The sequence below is a fragment of the Suhomyces tanzawaensis genome, assembly GCF_001661415.1.
Source record: "Suhomyces tanzawaensis NRRL Y-17324 unplaced genomic scaffold CANTAscaffold_3, whole genome shotgun sequence".
Classification (NCBI taxonomy): domain Eukaryota; kingdom Fungi; phylum Ascomycota; class Pichiomycetes; order Serinales; family Debaryomycetaceae; genus Suhomyces; species Suhomyces tanzawaensis.
In genome coordinates, this window is record NW_017963638.1 from 915,772 (window position 1) to 936,918 (window position 21,147).

Genomic DNA, 21,147 nt, shown 5'->3' on the forward strand with positions numbered 1-21,147 from the left:
GCCTCGCTAGGACGGGCAATGAGTAACAATACCCTGGAGGGAAGCAATTCAGCACAGACTGTTACCCGTGAGTAGGCGAATACGGATGGCCTCGAGTTAGATCGGGTCGGAGTTCACTGGTGTGACAACTCAAAGATAATTTTTTTGAATAGAATTAACACCTAAAGAGTAGATTCGTTAAACATTACCGAGAAGAAATGGGCGAAGAGTTACTACAAATTAGTTTTTTTATTTATCATCATGGAAGTCACCCATGATGGTGTGTTGATTTTATTAATATTATAAAATACAATGCTGTCTCCAATTTATGGATTTGAGGTGAGTATAGAACGGGCCAATAATGGACTTCACGCACTCTTCCTCTTGATCTTCTGCTTGATGCCCACCAATTGCTTGCCGAGAAGGTCTCTTTCTAAGAAGCACAATCCGCCGAGGCAAAGAACGCAGATTAAAAAGCTCTGGAAAAACTGCTTGAAGGTAGTGGTGTACCATACTCCAGTGGTTACCACGTAAATAGATTGGAACACAACCCCCACAGAAATAGGTTTGCAGGCATAAACAAAGACTCTAGTGGCAGGAATACGGACATGGTTCTTCTCAAAGAACGCTTTCACAGATACACAAGAATACCCAATTCTCATCAACATGTTGATTGCATTTGACAAAATCAAACCACTCAAACCAAGTCCGAAGTAGTCAATAAACACGTACGAGCTCACTAGCACAACGACGCTCAGGAAAGTCATGAATACAGAGAATGCCTTGATATCCTTGGTGGTTGCAATACTGGTGAAGAATGCTTCAAATATGCCATTGAATGCCAACATTGGCAAATACATGATGTATCTTGGGAAAATGTCAAAAATATTGGTGTTAGCCCATTTTGTTGATTTTGATCCGAGGAGTATCTGCAATAAGAATGAGGCATTAGTAACACCAGCAAGGATAATAAGTATTGACAAATTAAGATAGAACAAACTGAGATTCCTCATCACAACGTAGGCATCCCCGATGTCTTTCTGGCCAGGCTTGGTGGATGATGATAGCAATCTTGTGAACAACAATCTGACCGACTCTTCTATGGGTTGGAACACCAACCTCGCAGCCATGGAACCATAGTTGGTCACCACCGAGTATACCCCCTGCTCCTCAACGGTGCACAAGTAATTGATCAAGAGCTTATNTCCCTCTGTCAAGAACTGCTTGAACAACATCTGAATAAATAGACTCTTCCACACGTTGACGATCTTGCTATTGAAGTACATGTATGCATTCCCCGAGTATATCTTTTGAAGGGAGAACTTCAATTGCTTCTCTGATTTGAAACTGAGATGGTATGCAATGGCTAAGGTCAGGGAGTATGCAAACTGACCCAATGCAAACGCCATTACTGCAAACCCATCGAAGTTAGACGAATTAGATTTCTTGGAGAGCAAGACTGCTCCAACAGTTACCACACACCGGAGGAATACGGCGTAACCTTCGAATTTGGATCTGGTCTTAAAATTCAACCGAAATTGATTGAGGGCATATATTGGCTCAGCACTTAGTTCAATCAATATTGATATCCAGATCAATGCTATTGTAATCTGGTGATGAGGCAATGAAAGAATCGATTCTTGGAAGATCCCGCTGTTATACTGCCAGTAAAATATTACAACTGATAAGGGCAACCCCACAATGAGAGGAATGAATCCAAAATTGACTATACTTTGACTCACACCTGTTGCGTTGTCTAGAGTGTATTTTCCACCCAGGGTCTTGGTCTCGCTGTCGACAGATTCGGTTCTTTGAACAGAAAGTCGGGCACCCTCACGACTGAAAAAGAGGACCGTGGACACCAAGAACTCCAAGTAGGTGGAAATGCCGAAGATCTTGGGCGAGATGAATCGTATAAGCACCTGGTTGAGGGTGAATGTGAGGAACTTGGTGAGGAATTGGACCAAAATCAAGAGCGAAGCTCCGCCAGACTTATTGATGAGTGCCTGGGAGCGGCCGACAGCCTCCCCCAGCGCGTTTCCGGGGCTTGGACTGCTCATTGGTGATGGTGTATGCCGTGGTACTATTAGTGGAGGTGCACTTAGTCTGGAGGTTTTGCATGTTATGACTGCAGGTTACGCTGGCAACATTTCGCTCAAAAACGGGTCCAGAAAAATTTCCAACACATAACTGTCCTAGCCATTAGCCATCGAGACAATAGTAATCACACATAGGAACGTGTGGTGAGTGTCATATTGCAAAATACGTGGTGTCCCGCAAGCCGTCACGATAACCGTCCAGCATATCATTTGCCCAAAAATCACCTATTAGGGCTGGAACACCCCTCACAACTCGCAGCACAGTCATCTAGTAAATAGTGCCAAAATGGACCCTAATATCAACCCCCATGATGTTGAGCTCAGAGAACAGGACCGTTGGTTGCCTATAGCCAACGTAGCTCGTCTCATGAAGAACACGTTGCCGACCACCGCCAAAGTGTCCAAGGATGCCAAGGAGTGTATGCAAGAATGTGTGTCTGAATTCATATCGTTCATAACGAGCGAGGCCAGCGATCGGTGTGTCAGAGAGAAGAGAAAGACCATCAACGGTGAGGACATATTGTACTCCATGCATGACTTGGGCTTTGAAAATTATGCCGAAGTATTGAAGATCTACTTGGCCAAGTATAGAGAACAACAGGCTTTACGCCAAGCCAGAGGAGAAACCCGCAGTTCTCAGAAACAAGCCAAACAAGCGGCTGCCGTGGCAGCCGCCTCCGCCACCGAGGGGTCTAGTGTGGGAGACATGAACGAAAATGGGGCTGATTTCAACCAATCCCAAACAAACTCACCCCGTTCCAACCTGGAGCACGAGCAAGCACATCAAGGAGCCGCTGCCGAGTTCTTAGAGGAGGCCAACCATGAACAATTCATAAACGATAACGACCTCGAACCAACCCAGATAGGTGCACCAGATCAACGCGAAATTGATTCCACATCAGTTACAAATGTCAGTAGCGCGGTGGGGTCTAATCCATCGTCAACAAGTTCCATCAACTCTCCTCAACACTTCTACGATGATTTTGGAGATGACAGGCAAGCAAAAATCAAACAAGAGGGTGAAGTTGCTGTGCCGAATCCAAAGGTGCTTCCTGAAGATTATCAGTACGATGATTTCATCAACGAAGAACCCAACGAAGAACAGCAAAGTAATAATGGCCATCATAACATTGATGAATTTACTAAGATCACTCATGACGAACCTGATATCGATAACTTGACGGCAGGTATAACGAACTCTACCTCTAATGGTTCATACTTCTGAGTTCATACTATCGATGGGCTTCCATTAAGATACATTTTCTTGCCAGAAAAGGACCAAAAAGACCAACCCTTCAATTCTCTCTATGTGTTAAATTTAACCGGGTATGTAATTTACTGAATGTACATTAAGCTAACGCACCATTAAATAATGTATCCCACGCCGGGGATGAAGAATTGAACTATTAAATATTAGTAAGCAACAGGGCTAGGTAGAATGAAACCAATTCAGATCTTTTCTCTGCAAATTGGGCAAGATGATGAATACTCGATCCAGTTTTTGAGACAGCTGTAGTGAAATCTGTGATTACAGCGTAATTGTCTTACCTCCGTGTTGATCTTCATCATATCATAACAGATAATGCATTGAACTGAGTCACCAGGCACTGATGGAATTTGTAACTTTTTGAGAGCAAATTGTTTCTTCTTGAAGTTTACAAGACACCTGGTATTATCTATTAATATCCTGAAACTTGAGTATGATGATGGGAGTATATGGAATGGGAATGTGTAGACGTATAGGAATATCAATGAGAACAATGCAATCATTAAGAACCTGAGTAAGTTTACGAGGAACTGACTAACATAAATGATTTTCAATTTATTCTCCTTCCAAATAATCTGGTCATAGTTGTCTTCTTCTCCTTCCTCGTCTTCCTCTCCGAAATGTGCTGACAACTGGGATTCAAATCGTAAGTATTCGTAAAAGTTCACTGCAAACTTGATGGTAGTCAATACGATTAAGGGAAACATGTAAAGGATTTCAAATCCAAAAATCGCCAAAAGAATATTATCCTCGATGTAGATTGTTGAGGTCTTGGAAACTGAGACTGGGGCAGGTACTGAAATTGGCCTGGATAACTTGGATACGAAGGTAGCGTTATATCTTTGACTCACTTCGTGGATGAAACGGACTAATAATAGTCCGTGAATGAAATTTAACAAGCACAAACCAAGGGCAAAGCGCAACCCCATGTACTTGATCTGTCGGCTAGTGGCATAGTGGGTATACCTTGAGGACGGGAATATGGAAGAAACTCTTTCTGCCGAAAGATGATGAAAGCCCTTCAAAAGTAGCACGCATAGAAATAAGCCTGCAAACTTGAAGAGTTCGCTTTGGATCAACGTGAAATCAAGGGCAAAGCACTTGCAGTAGAATATCATGAACCCAAAGCAAAATTCCCATATTGTGTAGGTGACTTTGTCTCGAAGCGACTGGATTTCGTTGGGGGTAAGCCTTCCAAAAATCACCCACTTGATACAGTTCACCATGACCAAGGCAGTGATGAGGAAGTACTCTTCGGGGCGGAGACTGGCGGGGATTTTGAGGACGTACTCCTCTAGAACTTTGCCAGGATTGTACTTGTTTTGGATTTCAAGCCGTTTGTAGGCAGATATGCCCACGAAGGCACCGAACTGTGGGTTAGTATGACAGAAAAATAGAAGGGGGGGTGGCATAGTGACGGCATTATGATGGCTAAAGCTCCATGGATATCTGAGAGGGAAGTCTGGGCTTGATTTTGAATTGTGCTCCATTCAGGTACTCAACAGTGAATCTCGGGACTTCCTTGATGGAACTCCAAGGGAAACTTTCAATATCAAGACTTGATGAATAGAGGCCTCGGTAGGACTTCATGGTTCCAAGAGAGGAACTCCAAGCTCGAGAGAGACTCCATGCAAAATATCCATAGTGGTCACAAGATATATCCCATAATGGCATCGGAGATATCCATCCTGTGCAAGTCCACCAAACGGAGACCACCGCTATTGACACACGAGAGAGTGTGTGATATACTTACTGCACCAAATCGTAGTCTCCACTTGGAGGTCATTTGGGTGTGGTGGGTAGAAACAGACGGCTTGTGGCGATGATGTGGAATGTGGTGGCAGGTGCACGTGAATCTGGGGATACCGATATGGACCGACGGTTACTCGGTTCGTCGCAGGAAATAGAGTGCAAGTGGCTGGAAACAGGCCAGTTTTGGGTGGTACGGCAAGTTGAAGTATTCCGTGTGGTTGAAGGGCAAGAACCGATTTTTGGGACCTGAAATTGCTGGTGGCTTAACGGCAGCCTACGACAGGTTCAAACCGTGACTATCGCCAAAACGCACAGATATGCGTGTGTCCTGCATGGTGAGGGATGGCTAGGCGGGCATCGATATTTGCGGGAAGTACAATTAGAAGAATGGGCCCAAATTGATATAAATTACGGAGGTTGGGGTGCATGGGCTGCATCAACAGTTCTGGAATACTTCGTAGACGTGAAAGCCCGTCCATGGGCTGCAACAGTCCAGACTGGTTCCGTGGCACAGCGGAGGCACTGGCAGAAGCTCTTCGCAGGCATCCCGGCTGTGTGCAGGACGCGTATAAGATATGAAAAAAATCGGGTGGCCTCGTGTGCATGCTCCTATCAAGAACCTACAGCTGGTGCACACAAGTAGTCAACATGGGCAAGAGGAACTTTAGAAACAACAAGGGCGGCGACAAAAAGAATTTCGGCAAGCGTGGCGTCCAAGACAGAGACGCCTCCTGGACCGACGCCGTCAGAGAGAATGAGAAATGGGAAACCTACTACAAGGCCATGAACATCATCCCCGAAGACGAGTGGGACAGCTTCAAGAAGCATTGTCAGGAGAACTTACCTATGACCTTCCGTATCACCGGTTCCAGGGCCCATGCCAACGAAATCAACGACATCTTCACCAAGAACCATGTGGCCAAGTTGCAAGATGTTGAATTCGAAGGAGTCAAGTTGCAGCCAAAGAACTTGGCGTACTACCCAGGCAACCTCGGTTGGCAGATCGACGTGTCCAAGGGTGTGATCAGAAAGAACAAGGAGTTTGCTGACACCCAGAGATTCTTGGTGATCGAGACTGAGGTCGGAAACATTTCCAGACAAGAAGCCGTGTCGATGATCCCACCATTGTTGATGGACATCAAGCCTCACCACAACGTGTTGGACATGTGTGCCGCTCCAGGCTCCAAGACTGCCCAATTGGTCGAAGCTTTGCACGCTGAAGAAGAGCAGCAAGCCCCTACTGGATTTGTGTTGGCCAACGACTCGGACTACAAGAGATCCCACATGTTGGTCCATCAGGTCAAGAGATTGAACTCTGCCAACTTCATGGTGGTCAACCATGATGCCCAGTTGTTCCCAAGAATGAAGTTGAAGGGCAGCAATGACTTCTTGAAGTTCGACAGAATCTTGTGTGATGTTCCATGTTCGGGAGATGCCACCATGAGAAAGAACGTCAACGTGTGGAAGGACTTCACCGTCAACAATGCCTTGGGCTTGCACACCTTGCAAGTCAACATCTTGAACAGAGGGTTGCAATTGTTGAAGAAGGGTGGTAGATTGGTCTACTCTACCTGTTCGTTGTCTCCAGTTGAGAACGAAGCCGTGGTTGCTGCTGCCTTGAGAAGATGGGGCAAGCAAATCAGACTTGTCAACTGTGACGACGAATTGCCTGGTTTGATCAGACGCAAGGGTCTCAATGACTGGAAGGTGTTCTCCAAGGACATGACCATCCAAGAGAAAGGAGCTGAGGGAATAGCCGAGTCTGTGTTCCCATCAACTGAAGAAGAAGCCAAAGAGTTCAACTTGGAGAACTGTATGAGGGTCTACCCCCACCTTCAAAACACTGGTGGTTTTTTCATCACCGTTTTTGAAAAGATCGACCCTGCTGGCTCTACCAAAAGATCTGGCGAAGAAGAAGCCGAAGAGGCTTCCAAGAAGCAAAAGGTAGAGACTGAAGACTCAGCTAAGCCTCAACAACCTGCCCTCAAGCACCACCCACAAAGAAAGGAAAAGATGCCTAGAGATGCCAACGAGGAGCCATTCATTTTCTTGGACCAAAACCACGAACAATTGAGCAAGTGCTGGCCATTCTATGACATTTCCGAATCCTTCGCCCGTGAGTGTACCTTGGTGAGAAATGCCACTGGTGAACCGTTAAGAACCATCTATTACGTGTCGCCAGTTCTCAAGAGAATTCTTGATGCCGAAGAGCAAAAGCTTAAGATCATCCATGCTGGGATCAAATTATTCGTTTCCCAAAGAAACGACACCGGTAACTGTCCATGGAGAGTCCAAAACGAATCGTTGCAAACCATCAAGCCATTTTTGGGCACCAACAGACAATTGACTTGTAACCTCAAGTTGTTGGAAATGTTGTTTGTTGAAGCTTTCCCAAAGATCAACGATATCCGTACATCTGGTATTGATGCTGAATTCTCTGCCAAGTTGGACGAAATGTCCGAAGGTTGTGTCTTTTTGACTGTTAACAGAGGCGAAGGTTTAGAAAACTTGTTCTTGCCTTTATGGAAGGGTAAGTCCAATGTCAACCTTATGGTCAACAAGAAGGATACTCACGAATTACTTTACAGAGTGTTTGGAATTTCCACCTCATCCAAGGATGAAGGCAAGGAAGCTATTTACCAGAAGAAGCTTGAAGCTGTCAAAGCCGCTCGCGAGTCTACTGAACCTGAGTCTGCCCAAGACGAAGGTGCTGCTACTGAAACCGAAGCCACTCCAGCCGTCGAAACCGAAAGCTCGGAAAAGCCAGCCACTGAAGCTTAGATTTGATCAGTGGCCATGTAAATTAAATCAAGTCGTAAATCATTAAATGTACACATCGAAAAGTGAATAGAATTCGCCACATTGGTAACACTGACATGCTATCGCTATGGAGCTGTAATCAGAAACCACTTGACCAAAATCAGTGGAATAGGCTGAATTATTGTATTGAGAATCGCAGCCTCGTACGTCCCTATTCAGAATCCTCATTCTCAGAAGACACATCCTCCTGTTCTATGTTCTCGTCAGTCTCGCCAGCCTGGTCGTCCAGATCCGTTTGACCAGTCGCCTCCTTCATGACTTTGGTCTCGTCAAATGCCAGATAGAGTTTCACTGCCTTTTCATCCACTACTTCGTCTACCCATTGTTCCACCAACATTCCCATTGCAAGCAAGGCAGTTTCGTCGAACCTTCTTGCCATTAGGGGCTCGTCACTGAACTTCTTTGCTGCGTAGTGATGTAGCACCTTGAGGAGTTCTGAGGGTGGGAGGTTGTGGCCTTCCGGAAACTCGTCTCTGAACTTGACTGGGATCTTTATGGACGAGGGTTTAATGGAGTCCAACATTTCATCTGCAGGCACCACATTTCCTCTTCTGTAGATCATTCTGTCCAAGTCATCGGCATCTCTGTCGATGACAAGCAGAATCTGCTTGTTGCTCTCTAGTACTTGGTGATGGGGGGACTTCAAGAGCCTGTCTCTGTAGTATGCTCTTCCCTTGGTGTACTGGCTATCACATGCCTGGTACACTGTGAGAGGTGACATGCGGCGAGTCTGCTTTTTCTCCTTGGGCATGTTGCTGACACTGAAGTGGGGGACTACCGGTGTAGAGTAGTTTGGACTGTACCTTTATTGGGTTTGGTGATCCAGGTATAAACTGTAACAGAGTGAGATGGGGTCTGTATGCAGGGCAATCCATTTTGCAGCTGGTGTGGGTAAGTTTTAGCTGCCGTTTACAGCAAGACGTTCTTTATCAAATTGGATACTTAGAAGTGATCTTTGGGACTCCAACCGCAAGCCTGGCTGGTAGGGAGCTGGAATGAGGCCTTACTTCTCAGTGACTATCTGAAAGGCTATCGCCCTTACCAGTGCAATTATCACACATAGCTCTGGATTCTGAAGCCAGAGTCAGCTTTCGGGTATCTTATCAGCAGCTGATCCCTTAGGGCCTTACCATCATCAAGGGAACAAGCTGACGGCGTACCCTTAGCTGCTGAACTTGCATTATCTACAATGTTGCAACTGTGAGTATACGTGGGAACAACACAACAACAAGCCAATACTAATTAGCCCGGTTGATCTCAGAAACACCCGTCACGTTCAACAGACGTTTGGCAACTCCTCAGCCATTTTTCTGCAGCTCCACAGCTCCTAATCGTTTCTTCTGTCCCGCCATAGCAGTCACCTCACTATGGCGCACCAGATCAAATCTCATCACATGAACGCGCTCGTGTGTTGTTTACTTATCACAACAAGACATGGCAGTGATGGAAAAGGTCTTGGGCCATTACAAGCTTAGAGATGAGCTTGCCGAGCTCCAAAGACAGAATGACAGACGAAAACATCTCGTGATGCTTGGAATCCAAAAGGTGGTGTTGTTGTCACAAGCACCCAAGAAAACCGCCAAGGGCACCAACGAGGCCACGAGATTGAAAACTCAGGTCAATGATTATGAGCTATACACGAATAAGCTCAAACAAGAACACTCCACGAAGATCAAGCTCCAAGAAGCAAAGTTGGAGGCCTTGAGAGAGGAGAACTCAAAGTTGAAATCACAAATAAAGTCGCTCAAAGACTCAGTTATCTACAACAGGGGCCCAGGAAATATCCTCTCAAGTAGAACGATACCATCGCCATTTACGTTGCCCAAGTTCAGCTTCAAACACGATGAGTTGAATCCATTGGGAATAGCAAAACCAATCCTGAAACTAGACAAAATCTTGACACCTGTGGCACCCAGAGTGAAAAAGCCTAAAAGAACATATATAACGTCGAAGAACATTAATCAGTTTGACTTGTTGATGAATCCGGGATCTACTCTAAACAAAAGTGAAGACATCTTGGCAGATTTACTGAAAACTAAAGATTCTTCTACCGAACCACCAGTACTGGAATCTACATCAGTAAAAACGTCAGTGCCGCCCTCCTCATCTGAAGGGAATACTAGTGTGGCAAATGATTTGAAGGCGAATAACTTTACTTCTACTAATGCTGCAGTGAAGCCTTCTTCGGAAATTTCGTTGCAACATGAACAGACTGACAAATCATCGAATGAATCACTTCCTCTTATACCCCCAGCATCGATTGAAGCCAAAAGTACTCCTTTGAAAACTCCTTCAAGGCAATCGTTTATCGAAAACTTTGATAAATCATCTGATTCAAATTCGGCCTCGCCCGAATTCACCCCTTCACGAGCCAAACCCCAGGTAGGCTCCCTCAAAAGGATAACTTCCAGTGCAGCGGTGTCTGAACATAAAATGACTCTGTTTTCGGTAACAGAAGAAGATACTTTCACCAGTGCAAATTCAACGATGTTGGGCATGAAATCCGATGACGAGACAACCAAAAGAAGGAAGAAGAAGTTACAGTTGTGGAAGTCAAATGCAACTAAGATAGATTTGGCTGCCGACAAGAAATCCAAAAGCTTTGGACTTGAGGATGAGAATTTGAATTCTTTGAACTACTATCAGGATGAGAATTTTGCCTTGAACGATGGGGATAGTCCATTGAAATCTACCAAGAAACGTGCTGCCGAGGACGATCCTTTGCCACGAGAGAACGTCAAAAAGAAGAAAAGAAACATCTTCAAAATAGATTAACTTTCAGGACTTTCTTGATACCCATAGATATCCGATTGAAGCCACGGTATATAAGAGGATATAATACTAACGACCTTCACGACCCAATTAGATACTTGAGACGCCTAGCACTGTCTTCACACTGATGATTCGCCTACGCAGTAGATATTCAACCTTGGTGTAAACGTACCGCGTAAAAGGGACCTTAAATTATGCCCAATAACAAGCAGTTTCTGCTTCGCCTAGAAGCAACTCCGCAACTTTGGTCTTCCCGCCATTCGGACAGCAGTTCCCAGAGTCGGCCGAGCAAGACCCTTCAACAGCCACAAGTGAGTTCCGGTCGCAAGAGCGGTGGTGGCGCACGTGACTTCACCGACTATCGCCAATTCCCAGGACGCCCATTGTCGATCTAGCAGATTACTAATTCCTGTTTCCCAATCCCACTCTGGCCATCCACCTTCTCAGACAAGACAGTTGCATCCATGAGGTCTGGGAAGCATTTAAAAAACCTCGCGAGGTTTCCGTCGAAATCACTCGTAAGTGTCAGATTTGCCACCACTGCATTGAAACCGTTGCCTTCGACGTACACTGTGAACGATTTCAATTCAAGGTATGAAATTGACAATTATGCCCATATCATAAAGCCTGAGCATGTCTTTGGCAGCGTCGCAGCCAAGGAGAAGGAGGGAGGTGAAGAAACTCCTGCCGAAAAGGCCCCAGAGGAGAAAGTTCCTAAAGACAAGGAGGAGAAGGAAGACAAGAAGGTTCCGGAGGAAAACAACGAGAAGAATGATGATGTTGAGACCAAGATAGAGACAACCGAAGCAGAGAATGAGGGCAGCAATGTTCCACCATCAGCTCCGGCAGGTGGTGCACCTGCTGGAGGTGCACCACCCACACCTCCTGGAACCCCTCCAAACGGTGGCGATGATCCAAAGGACCAGAAACTTGTTCCAAACGAAGTCACTGGCATGTACCCACCATTATTGGCCATCCCCATGAAAGATCGTCCACCTCTTCCAGGTAGGCCATTTGCAATTAATATCACCGACGCCGAAGTTATCAGATCCATTTACACTATTATAGACAAACGTGAGCCTTACTTCGTTTTGTTCCACGTAAAGGACCAAGGTGAGGCCGATACCGACGTGATCAGAAACAAAGACTCTGTTTATGACATTGGTGTTCACTGTCAGATTATTAGACATAACACTCTTAGGCCAGGTGTTTTCAATGTCTTGGCTTACCCTCTCGAAAGATGTAAACTCGAGAGCTTGTCCACTCCACATGACAAGAAACCAGCGGAAGAAGCTAAGAAGGACGAGGAAAATTTCCCTACTTCATACTTGAAGGGTCTTAAGGTCTCTTACGCTACTGTGAAGCCAGTCAAGGAAGACCCCTTTGACAAGTCTTCCACCGAGATCAAGTCATTGGTGGAGGCATTGAAGACCCTTTTGAGTAAAATGGGAGGTAAAAATCCTCTTCAAAAATTACAAATCAAAGAAATCACTGATTTGGTGAATGACCCTCCCAGGTTTGCTGATTTCGTTGGTTCAACTATTCATGGTGATCCTAAGAAGATTCAGGATATTTTGGAGTCGCTCGATGTCGAAGCAAGATTATCTAAAGCTTTGGAGTTATTGAAGGTTGAGATTAAGGCGAACCTGATTAAGGAAAGCACAATTCACAATTTGAGCAGCAAAGCTGATGAACACCAAACACGTTTATTCCTTAAGGAATTTATCAGAGAATTGCAAAAGCGTGCTGGCTTAAGTGACTCCGAAGACAAGAAAACTCAAAAGTATGATGAACGCCTCCAGCATTTGAAAATGACTGAGGAAGCATTGGAAGCGTACTATGCTGAGAAATCCAAGATTGACAACCAAAGTGAACACTCAAGCGAAGTAGGTGTGAGTGAAAGATACTTAGACTGGTTAACTTCTATTCCATGGGGTATCTACTCCAAGGATAGATTCAATGTCAAGCAAGCAAGAGAAATCTTGGACCGTGACCATTATGGTTTGAAGGATGTCAAGGACAGAATTTTGGAATTTATCTCAATGGGTAGAGTTAGTGGCAAAGTTGATGGTAAAATCTTATGTTTGGCCGGACCTCCAGGTACTGGTAAGACGTCCATTGCTAAGTCTATTGCTGAATCTTTGGATCGTAAATACGTGAGAATTGCTATGGGTGGTATTCAGGATGTTCATGAAGTTAAAGGTCACAGAAGAACATACGTGGGGTCTATTCCAGGTAGAATCATTTCTGCATTGAAGCAAGCCAAGACTTCGAATCCATTGATGTTGATTGACGAAATCGATAAATTGGACTTGAGTAGAAGTGGAGGTGCTGCTTCTGCATTCTTAGAAATTTTGGATCCCGAGCAAAACAACGCCTTCGTTGATAATTACATTGATGTCAAGGTTGATTTGTCTAAAGTCTTGTTTGTCTGTACCGCTAACTACTTGGGCAATATTCCTGCTCCATTGAGAGATCGTATGGAAATTATTGACGTTCCAGGATACACTAACAACGAAAAGATTGAAATTGCTAAAAGACATTTGATTCCTGAAGCCACCCGGAAAGCCGGTTTGGATGAAGGTAGAGTCCTCATCAATAGCGACACTATTTCTAGATTAATTGAGAAGTACTGTCGTGAAAGTGGTTTAAGAAACATCAAAAAGTTGATCACTAGAATATTCAGCAAGGTTTCTTTGAAAATTGTTGAGCAGGTTGAAGGACTTGAGGAGAAGGAAAAAGCTTCTGAAGCAAAGGAACCCGTAAAATCTGAGTCTGAAGACAAGCCTGCCGCGCCAAAGACCAAGGAAATTAAAGAAGAAAAGACTGCTACTGTGGAAAAGACCGATGCTGAGGAAACAGAGGTCTCCAAAGAAAATGAAGAAAATGAAGAAACGGAAGCTGAAAAAGAAACTGAAGAGGAACCTGAGAAATTGAAGATCCCAGATGATATCAAGTTGGAAATCACTACTGAAAACTTGAAGGACTTCGTTGGCCCTGAAATCTACACTCGTGATCGTGTCTATGACGTTCCTCCACCGGGTGTTGCTACTGGTCTTTCATACAGCACTTCAGGAAATGGTGATGCACTTTACATTGAATCTATTCTTACCAACTCAATCAGTTCTGGCACTGGACATTCAGGAATCAGTGTGACTGGTAGTTTGAAGGATGTGATGAAGGAGTCTGCTTCAATTGCATACTCATTTGCCAGACTGTACATGGTCAGACAGTACCCAGAAAACAGATTCTTTGAATCGGCTGAAATTCATGTTCACTGTCCAGATGGTGCTATTCCAAAGGACGGTCCTTCTGCCGGTATAGCATTTACTTCCTCTTTGGTGTCTTTAGCACTCAACCGCTCTTTGCCTCCAACCATTGCCATGACTGGTGAAATCACTGTCACTGGTAGAGTTCTTGCAGTTGGAGGTCTTCGTGAAAAGATCTTGGGAGCTAAGAGATATGGCTGTGACACTATTATCTTCCCTAAGGATATTGAAAATGAACTTGACGAGATCCCAGAAGAAGTCAAGGAAGGTGTCAAGTTTATTCCTGTTGAATGGTACCAAGATGTGTTCGATGTCATTTTCCCAAAGGTGTCGCAACAAGAAGGAAACAGCGTGTGGAAGGAAGAGTTTTCCAAGTTGGACGCTAAGAAGAACCTGAAGAAGAAGTAATCACGAGAAATGAGTTGTTAATAGTCATCATTACATTGTACATATTGATTATTACGAGCCTCAGGCTGTATAAGAACACCTGTAATAAGCACACAGATAATTTCTGGACCTATTTTTGCGTCCACAAGAATGATCCTTCATCTTACTCCATTTTTCTCTATACACATACACCATTCCTACTTCTTTTCCATTGAACCAAAGAAATCCCTTACCTCCTTCTCAGTAACAACCTTTCCCTGCTCTGCAAATGGTTTGAAGAAGTCTTTCAACTTAGACCTGATTTTATCATACGCCTGTAGGCCCTCTATGGCCTGCTCTCTAGGTAATGACAGCAATGCGTCAGTAGCTAAATCAAATATCGAACCAGTGGAAGCATCATCGTCGTCCTCTGGAGGCTCAAACACAGGATCATCCTCGAATAGGTACTTATGATTCTCAAGAAACTCGCCCATTCTAGACGTTTGGGGCACCTCCTTGTTCAATTCGGTGAGACCATCACGGAATCCGTTGCTCAAAAACACGGAATAAGGAGTTGCCCCAGCTTCGGTTTTTATTCTCTTCACTTTGGGCTCGTCGTCCTCATTCTTGACTCTGTACGCGTCATACTTTTTCTCCCACTCCTCTACCGAGCCCACTTCTTCAAAATGAGGAAGAACTGTGTATACGATGTCTGGTTTCTTTGCCAACTCGACGAATATATCTTTAAAGGCATCCACGCATTTCCAGCATATGAACAGATCGAAATCATCGAGATCAGGAAATCGCGGCACCGAATCCACCTCCTCTTCTTCGTCTTGGTCTTCTGGGGAAGTGGTTGGTGCATCTGTTGCATCTTCGCCAGGAGGAGACAACTTGTCGAGCATATTTCCTGAGTCTTTCACCTTTTTGAATAGTCCTCTCTTGTAACCCAAGATGCATTCCTCGTGATACCAGTCCTCGCCACAATTGAAGCCGAAGTAGCACTGGATCATGTTACCTGTTTCTTCTAAGGGGTTGTAAGGTTTATTGCAGCAGCAAAACAACCCGTGGAAGTTATGGTTGTATTCGTTTGACAGCGAAGGGATATCTTCGGCCTTTCCCAATGCCAGCGACTGCCTGGCCTCTGGCAACAGTGAGAGCAAGGTGACAGAACCCGTTCTCAAGCGTGGGGCTTCTGGGGTTGTGCCACCCTGACGCTGTCTCAAACCACACGCTCCATTCGTAGAGGCACCCATCTTGCTGGTGCCGCAATCACACACGAACCGTCTCTTGCTGAAAAGCTCCACTATCTCGTGAGTCGAATGGCATTGTATAGAACACGAATAGCACACTCCAATTGGGGTATTGTTGTTCTGTCTGGAACACGTCAAACAGGCAAAAACAGGCTGCCTGAGTTCTCCCAGGTGGTAAGTACACTCGTTGGGGTCATAAGGCATGATTCTGCGTGCCTCGTTCTCCAAGGTCTCCTGAGACTCGATGTACTCCTGGGCGGTGACGGAGTCAGTGGAAGACATGGTGCGAAATGGAGGAAGTAGAGGATGAACACAGCTGAGTCAGCAGTTGATAGGGTGATGGTCTTCAGTGAGGGAGACTAGCTATGGTCACCAATTGTGGGGTGGGCCAAGTGGTTCGTGTTGATCGATCTGGTGGATTATTCACTATACGCGCGAGTCTGTGCAGACTGATTGTGGGGGACTTGAACTAACTAATGGGGGGGGGGGGGAATGGTAACTGGTGGTAGAGGTAGCAGCGTAGGAGGGTAAACGTGGGCCAAGGTGGGTTTATTCAAGTGCTTAATGATCACTTAAACGTGTAGGTATGTTCTGGGCCACGAACCTTGAAGAATTAATCTGAAAATAAAAGGTAACACCTGATAGCAATTAGTGAGATCTACAACGTAAATGCCTGTTCCTTAAACCTATCCTTCAATTGCCGAGTGCTCTTTCCTTGGAAGTAGTCAGTAACCTTGATGAATATTTGTCAATGTCCATTTTTCACTACTTTTGGTGTACGTTAATCAAGTCCGCTCGTAGCGTAATACAGACCTGTTGATAACGCTAAGTCAGTGTTTGGCCATTTTTCACACTACGGCGCCGCTGAATGATCAGGACCATTTTTACCACTGAGGTGATCCTCCTCCATAGCCGGTACTTCAACCAGCCCTACAAGCATTTCGTAAAATTTTATTTAAAGTACAATCCGCCCTCGCGGCATATGATACACTAGTATCTACTGTGAACATGCAAATTACTCCAAAGCTGAAATGTCCTTGACGATTTCATCATAACCTTCTCTATACTCATCGGTCTTGTCAGCATTCTTCTTACTCTTACCTCCACCTGGGACAACCATGACACAGGAAGTAGGTCTCTTGGTAGCACCTGCGGAGCCCAAGTCTTCCTTGGATGGGATGAATACGAATGGAACAGCAGTGTCTTCACACAAAACTGGGATGTGGGAAATGACATCGGCAGGGGAGATGTCACCAGCAATGATAACCAATCCCTTTTCACCCTTTCTCAAGGCCTTGACCACTTCCTTCACACCTCTCTTGACATGCTTGGCCTTGGAGGCTTTCTTGACGGTCTTCAACACCTTCTTGTTTAACTTCTTTGGAGCAAGTGGCTTGGCAAACGGTAAGACCGCGCTCAATCTCTTCTCGTAGTTATCTTCAGCCCCGGCTTCTTCGCTCTTGCTAACCTTTTCCTTCTTGGCCATTTTGTTGTTGTAGTTGGTTCAGATGCCTTTTTCTCTGAAAAATTTATGGCGATGGGCTCCTGGGCTGCGCACGCCCGACCATCGATAAGGTGCGATTCGCTATAGAGGTTGAACTAATCCCGTGCTGTAGTCCCCTAGAACATGAGCTCATACGACCGCTATAAGAGGAAGAGAAAGCGTACCGCTCCCGTAGAGGAAGTCGGCCCCAAGTTGCGCTTAGAATCTGTCAAAAATGTGCCAAGCCACGACGAAATCCCCGAGGACGAGAAGGTAGCCAACTACCTCAACAAGCTCAGGAAGGATGTGAATTCCAGCACGTTTCTCAAGTTGGTGGTATCCTCGTCCGAAGCTGAATATTTTGATGCCGAAAGGGTCCAGTATATCAAGGAAACCTTTAAAATCCACGACATCACTGTTTCCCCACCGGTGGCTGGATCCATCGATAGATTCATCTCCTTGGTGGGAACTGCCCAGGAAATCGTCCGTGGAGCATTGTTTGTTGCATTCATCTTGAATGCCAAGTTGAATAACTTTGCTAAGAACCAATTGTACACCTTGAAGTCCAACAACTACAGATTATCACTATTGGTACCACCATCAATCCCTCCAGCCAAAGCCCCCTCTTCAGTAACCACGTCGATCACTTCATCTCATCACCGTAATGAAAGTGAGGTCCTCAGTTTGCACGCCATTTCCGGTGATTTCACAGGCTGTTTTCACGCATTAATGGGATTGGCTGAGGTGATGGCAAAGGCCAATTATCTTGAGGATGCTAAAATCACTCACTTGAGACTATTCGGTAATACCACAGACCCCAACTTTTTTCAAAGATCGGAGACCAAAGAATCCGTTCTAGTCAAGAACAAAAGCAGATTGTTGGAATTTGTGGGCGAGGCCAGGTGATGGGAATTCCCGTCCATCGCATCTAAGATCCTTGTATTGATTATGAGGCAAGCATAAACGCAAATAAATCCATCTGTATAGTAGCATAACTCATAGGAATGTATTTATCCCACTTTTCAAGCACCTTTTTCTCCGTAGTCTTACATTATGAGCCATCTCTATCGACATGAAGATCATCTAGGACATACATTCATCCAAGAATACCGACCAAGGACACTTGGCAGTGGATACTTCTACAGCATATTCTGAATTGACTAAAAACATTTTATGGCTAGGCCTAAACCCTAATTAACTATACCTTCACAGCGTCAGCAGTTTTGGCTTTTCTAGAAATAGATGCAACTCTGTCACCCAAGGACAATGCCAAACCTTGACCCTTGGATCTGATTCTGACGTGACCAATGATTGGCCCATCCGTTTGCTTCTCAATACACAAATTGGCTAATGCGTCCTCACCAAACGAAGATCTGGAATATAAATTAGCTGACAAAAACTGGCATTCTTCTCCGATGACAGCTCCTGGAGTCAAACAGTTCATGTTAGTGCCCTTCAACAATTCTTCCAAGTACTCCTTCAAAGAAGTAATTTGAGACTTAATGGTAATCTTGTTCTCCCATTCAAACTCATTCCACATCTTACGGAATTGACTTTCAGTACATGTAGCAGGTTTGATATAATCCATGATATCCACATGCACATCGTTTAAAATAACAATGGTTGAGTCATCTGAGTGTTGACCATCGTACACGATATTACCGAAAATCACACCAGTATCAGCAGAAGTAACCTTGACGGTAGTCTGAAGCTTGTAGAAACCATGTGGCCCAATGTTGGCAGTGGCTGGCTTGTCAACCACCTTCAAGTCACCAAGGGTAGCGAATTCAACAGATAAGTTTCTCAAGGTATTGGTAGTCTGATTAACCAACAAGACATCCAAAACAACATCGTATTGATGAACCTTGACGAAAGCCTCGGCATATATAGGGTCGGAGAAACCAGTCAATTGTAAAATCTTGTTCAATCTGGATGATAAGTTTTCCTTCTTCAAGTCATTACCAGAAGCCAATGTGATGTCATCAATGTTGGATGACTTGGATTTTGAAGCATCCTTGTCAAACTGTCTGAAAACGATGGAGTCGTCAATTTGTTCAACATGCTCGTTGAAATCCTTAGCTTCAAGCTCGGACTTCTCGAGTTCCATAGTCTCGATTTGGGACTTGAAAGCTTCCTTGGTGTCTTCCAAAAATCCTCTTTCGATGATTTCAGCATCTTCCTCATCATTCAAGAGTCTGATGTAGGACAAAATTCTGTCTGCAGAGTCTTCATCAATCATCTTAGTGACATATTGGGACTCACCGACTCTTAAAATAGAAACCATTATTAACAAGGCTTCAGCTTTCAAAGCATTCAAGAACTTTGGTTGAGTTTTGAGACGTTGTAATCTCAAGACAAGCTTCACTAAAGTGGAGGCAAGAACAGCACCGAGATAGAAATCTCCAGATAAAATCAATTTACGGATAGGTGGCTTTTCGTCATCATCAGTTGAGCTAGAAACCTCAGCAGTTAATGCATTTTCAGTGGCATAGGTACCATCTGGTAAAACCACTGGACCCTTCTTACTCTTCTCTGAGTGTTCATGTTCTTCTTCTGACTCCTTGTGAGTACCTTCAGCTGCTCTCTTCTCGCTGGCCAAGATTGGCACTTCACCAATACTTGATCTGATGTACTTCCAAGAATCTTGGATCAATTTTTCTTCCAATGAGTATTCACCGATGATCCATAATGAACCACGGAACACCTTGCCACTCTTGATGACTGGCAAGACCTCTATCAACTTGGTGACGATAGCTTCTCTTAATTTAGGGAACTTTTCGATCACTTCCTTGACGAAAGTGATAACTTCATAAGCAGAAGAGGTGTTCAAATCACCTAAGGATTCCAATAACAAATCCACAACATTAGTAGCCACTTCAACAAACTTAATGGCCAATTGATGTATAGCGTTGATCAATAATTGTCTGTATTCCGAAGTCTTGTCTTCATTAATGGATGCAGTTCTTTGAAGTTCGTTTTTCAACAATTTGACAATATCTTCGACATTTCTGTTTGTGACAAACTTCAAAGTGACTTCAAGAGCCTTTTTACGGACATCAATATCTTGAGAAGATAATACCCTCAAAATTTCTAAGGACAAGTCTTGTAAAACACCAGGGTGATCCTTGTGGAGCTGGTTGATTCTGTCCAATGTGATGATCTTAACGTTGTTGTTGGACTCTTTGATGGCAAGGTTAACAAACTTTTGGCCAACCAATAAGATGGATTGTTGGTTAGTGGTCAAGGTGGTCAAGGTGGTGGCAGCTTCATAGATAACAACGTTCGAAGAAGCACTCTCGATAATTTCGGTAACCAATTGGGTATATTGTTGCTTCAAGGAAGGGTTTTCCACCGAGTCCTTACGAATGAATTCAAGGAAAGCCAATTGTAACAAGGAGTCCAAGGTTTCGATCACTTCAATGTTGTCTTGGATGTATTGCAAAGCGGCGGTTCTGTTCAAGTCACCCAAACAAACAAAGGCGTTTCTCTTACACACCGAGTCGGACTCGTCATACAAGAATCTGTAGATCAACTCGTCGGTATCTGGGGACAAGTGATCGGAGACCTTGTAAATGGAGTAGATGGCAAAGATGGCGTTCTTTCTGACGTAGGCGTGACGGTGCTCAAGACACTGGCGCACGTTTGGCACCAAAGTCTCCAACAACTCAGGCTCCTTCAACTTGGTCAAGTATTTCAAGGTGCTACCTCTGATGTACTCGTTGGGATGCTGCAAGTCCCGTTGGATCGAGTTACACACCAAGATCATTTCGTGTCTCATCTTTCCGTGCTCGTCCAACTTAGGACACACTTCCCAGTAGAAGTATAATAATCTCTTCAACTCTTTGTTTCTGGAGGGCATGACAAATCTGATGATGTGCATCAACAAGTCGGGCAATGCATCCCCGTTGAGAAGCGTGATCAAGATCTTCTTCATCGTGGCGATCTTGAGCTCGTCCAGACCTTTCTCCAACGCATTTTTGTACTCATTGACTGAGGTCTTGGTGGCCGCATTCGGGTCGTGAATCAACGTGTAACCGTCCATGGTGTAAGGCGGGCGTCTGTGTCAATTGGGGATACGAGGGGAAAT

General features: G+C 44.7%; 11 protein-coding genes across 11 annotated transcripts; 6 read left to right on the top strand and 5 right to left on the bottom strand.

The window, feature by feature from the left end:
* Positions 1 to 347: 347 nt before the first annotated feature.
* On the bottom strand, positions 348 to 2,039 carry CANTADRAFT_21252 (glycolipid translocation protein; the record flags this gene model as incomplete). The annotated part of the gene is made up of 1 exon (XM_020206673.1): positions 348 to 2,039. The coding sequence occupies one exon, from the start codon at positions 2,037 to 2,039 to the stop codon at positions 348 to 350; it is 1,692 nt and encodes a 563-aa protein (XP_020065107.1).
* A 147-nt stretch (positions 2,040 to 2,186) lies between these two features.
* Positions 2,187 to 3,446, top strand: HAP31 (Hap31p). The gene has a single exon (XM_020207526.1). The coding sequence runs from the start codon at positions 2,365 to 2,367 to the stop codon at positions 3,301 to 3,303; it is 939 nt and encodes a 312-aa protein (XP_020065108.1). The 5' UTR covers positions 2,187 to 2,364; the 3' UTR covers positions 3,304 to 3,446.
* Positions 3,447 to 3,527: 81 nt separating this feature from the next.
* On the bottom strand, positions 3,528 to 4,757 carry CANTADRAFT_21254 (uncharacterized protein; the record flags this gene model as incomplete). Its single annotated transcript, XM_020206674.1, has 1 exon — positions 3,528 to 4,757. One exon carries the CDS (start codon positions 4,755 to 4,757, stop codon positions 3,528 to 3,530), a length of 1,230 nt encoding a protein of 409 aa, XP_020065109.1.
* A 988-nt stretch (positions 4,758 to 5,745) lies between these two features.
* CANTADRAFT_21255 (tRNA (cytosine-5-)-methyltransferase) lies at positions 5,746 to 7,878 on the top strand (the record flags this gene model as incomplete). Its single annotated transcript, XM_020206675.1, has 1 exon — positions 5,746 to 7,878. One exon carries the CDS (start codon positions 5,746 to 5,748, stop codon positions 7,876 to 7,878), a length of 2,133 nt encoding a protein of 710 aa, XP_020065110.1.
* Positions 7,879 to 8,068: 190 nt separating this feature from the next.
* Positions 8,069 to 8,638, bottom strand: CANTADRAFT_49371 (uncharacterized protein; the record flags this gene model as incomplete). The annotated part of the gene is made up of 1 exon (XM_020209698.1): positions 8,069 to 8,638. One exon carries the CDS (start codon positions 8,636 to 8,638, stop codon positions 8,069 to 8,071), a length of 570 nt encoding a protein of 189 aa, XP_020065111.1.
* A 725-nt stretch (positions 8,639 to 9,363) lies between these two features.
* Positions 9,364 to 10,692, top strand: CANTADRAFT_33233 (uncharacterized protein; the record flags this gene model as incomplete). Its single annotated transcript, XM_020208500.2, has 2 exons — positions 9,364 to 10,039; positions 10,184 to 10,692. Coding segments are annotated over 2 exons (1,185 nt in total), but the record flags the coding sequence as incomplete, so codon positions are not given.
* Positions 10,693 to 11,153: 461 nt separating this feature from the next.
* On the top strand, positions 11,154 to 14,366 carry PIM1 (ATP-dependent Lon protease; the record flags this gene model as incomplete). Its single annotated transcript, XM_020209697.1, has 1 exon — positions 11,154 to 14,366. One exon carries the CDS (start codon positions 11,154 to 11,156, stop codon positions 14,364 to 14,366), a length of 3,213 nt encoding a protein of 1,070 aa, XP_020065113.1.
* Positions 14,367 to 14,542: 176 nt separating this feature from the next.
* On the bottom strand, positions 14,543 to 15,859 carry CANTADRAFT_89589 (uncharacterized protein; the record flags this gene model as incomplete). The annotated part of the gene is made up of 1 exon (XM_020211584.1): positions 14,543 to 15,859. The coding sequence occupies one exon, from the start codon at positions 15,857 to 15,859 to the stop codon at positions 14,543 to 14,545; it is 1,317 nt and encodes a 438-aa protein (XP_020065114.1).
* A 773-nt stretch (positions 15,860 to 16,632) lies between these two features.
* On the top strand, positions 16,633 to 17,010 carry CANTADRAFT_50722 (uncharacterized protein; the record flags this gene model as incomplete). The annotated part of the gene is made up of 1 exon (XM_020209863.1): positions 16,633 to 17,010. A coding segment is annotated over one exon (378 nt), but the record flags the coding sequence as incomplete, so codon positions are not given.
* Positions 17,011 to 17,204: 194 nt separating this feature from the next.
* CANTADRAFT_5673 (uncharacterized protein) lies at positions 17,205 to 17,966 on the top strand (the record flags this gene model as incomplete). Its single annotated transcript, XM_020210618.1, has 1 exon — positions 17,205 to 17,966. The coding sequence occupies one exon, from the start codon at positions 17,205 to 17,207 to the stop codon at positions 17,964 to 17,966; it is 762 nt and encodes a 253-aa protein (XP_020065116.1).
* Positions 17,967 to 18,258: 292 nt separating this feature from the next.
* Positions 18,259 to 21,102, bottom strand: SEC26 (coatomer subunit beta; the record flags this gene model as incomplete). The annotated part of the gene is made up of 1 exon (XM_020209818.1): positions 18,259 to 21,102. One exon carries the CDS (start codon positions 21,100 to 21,102, stop codon positions 18,259 to 18,261), a length of 2,844 nt encoding a protein of 947 aa, XP_020065117.1.
* Between the last annotated feature and the right edge of the window lie 45 nt (positions 21,103 to 21,147).

Coding starts and splice junctions, on each gene's coding strand:
- HAP31 (XM_020207526.1), top strand. CDS start 2,365: ATGGACCCTAATATCAACCCCCATGATGTTGAGCTCAGAGAACAGGAC.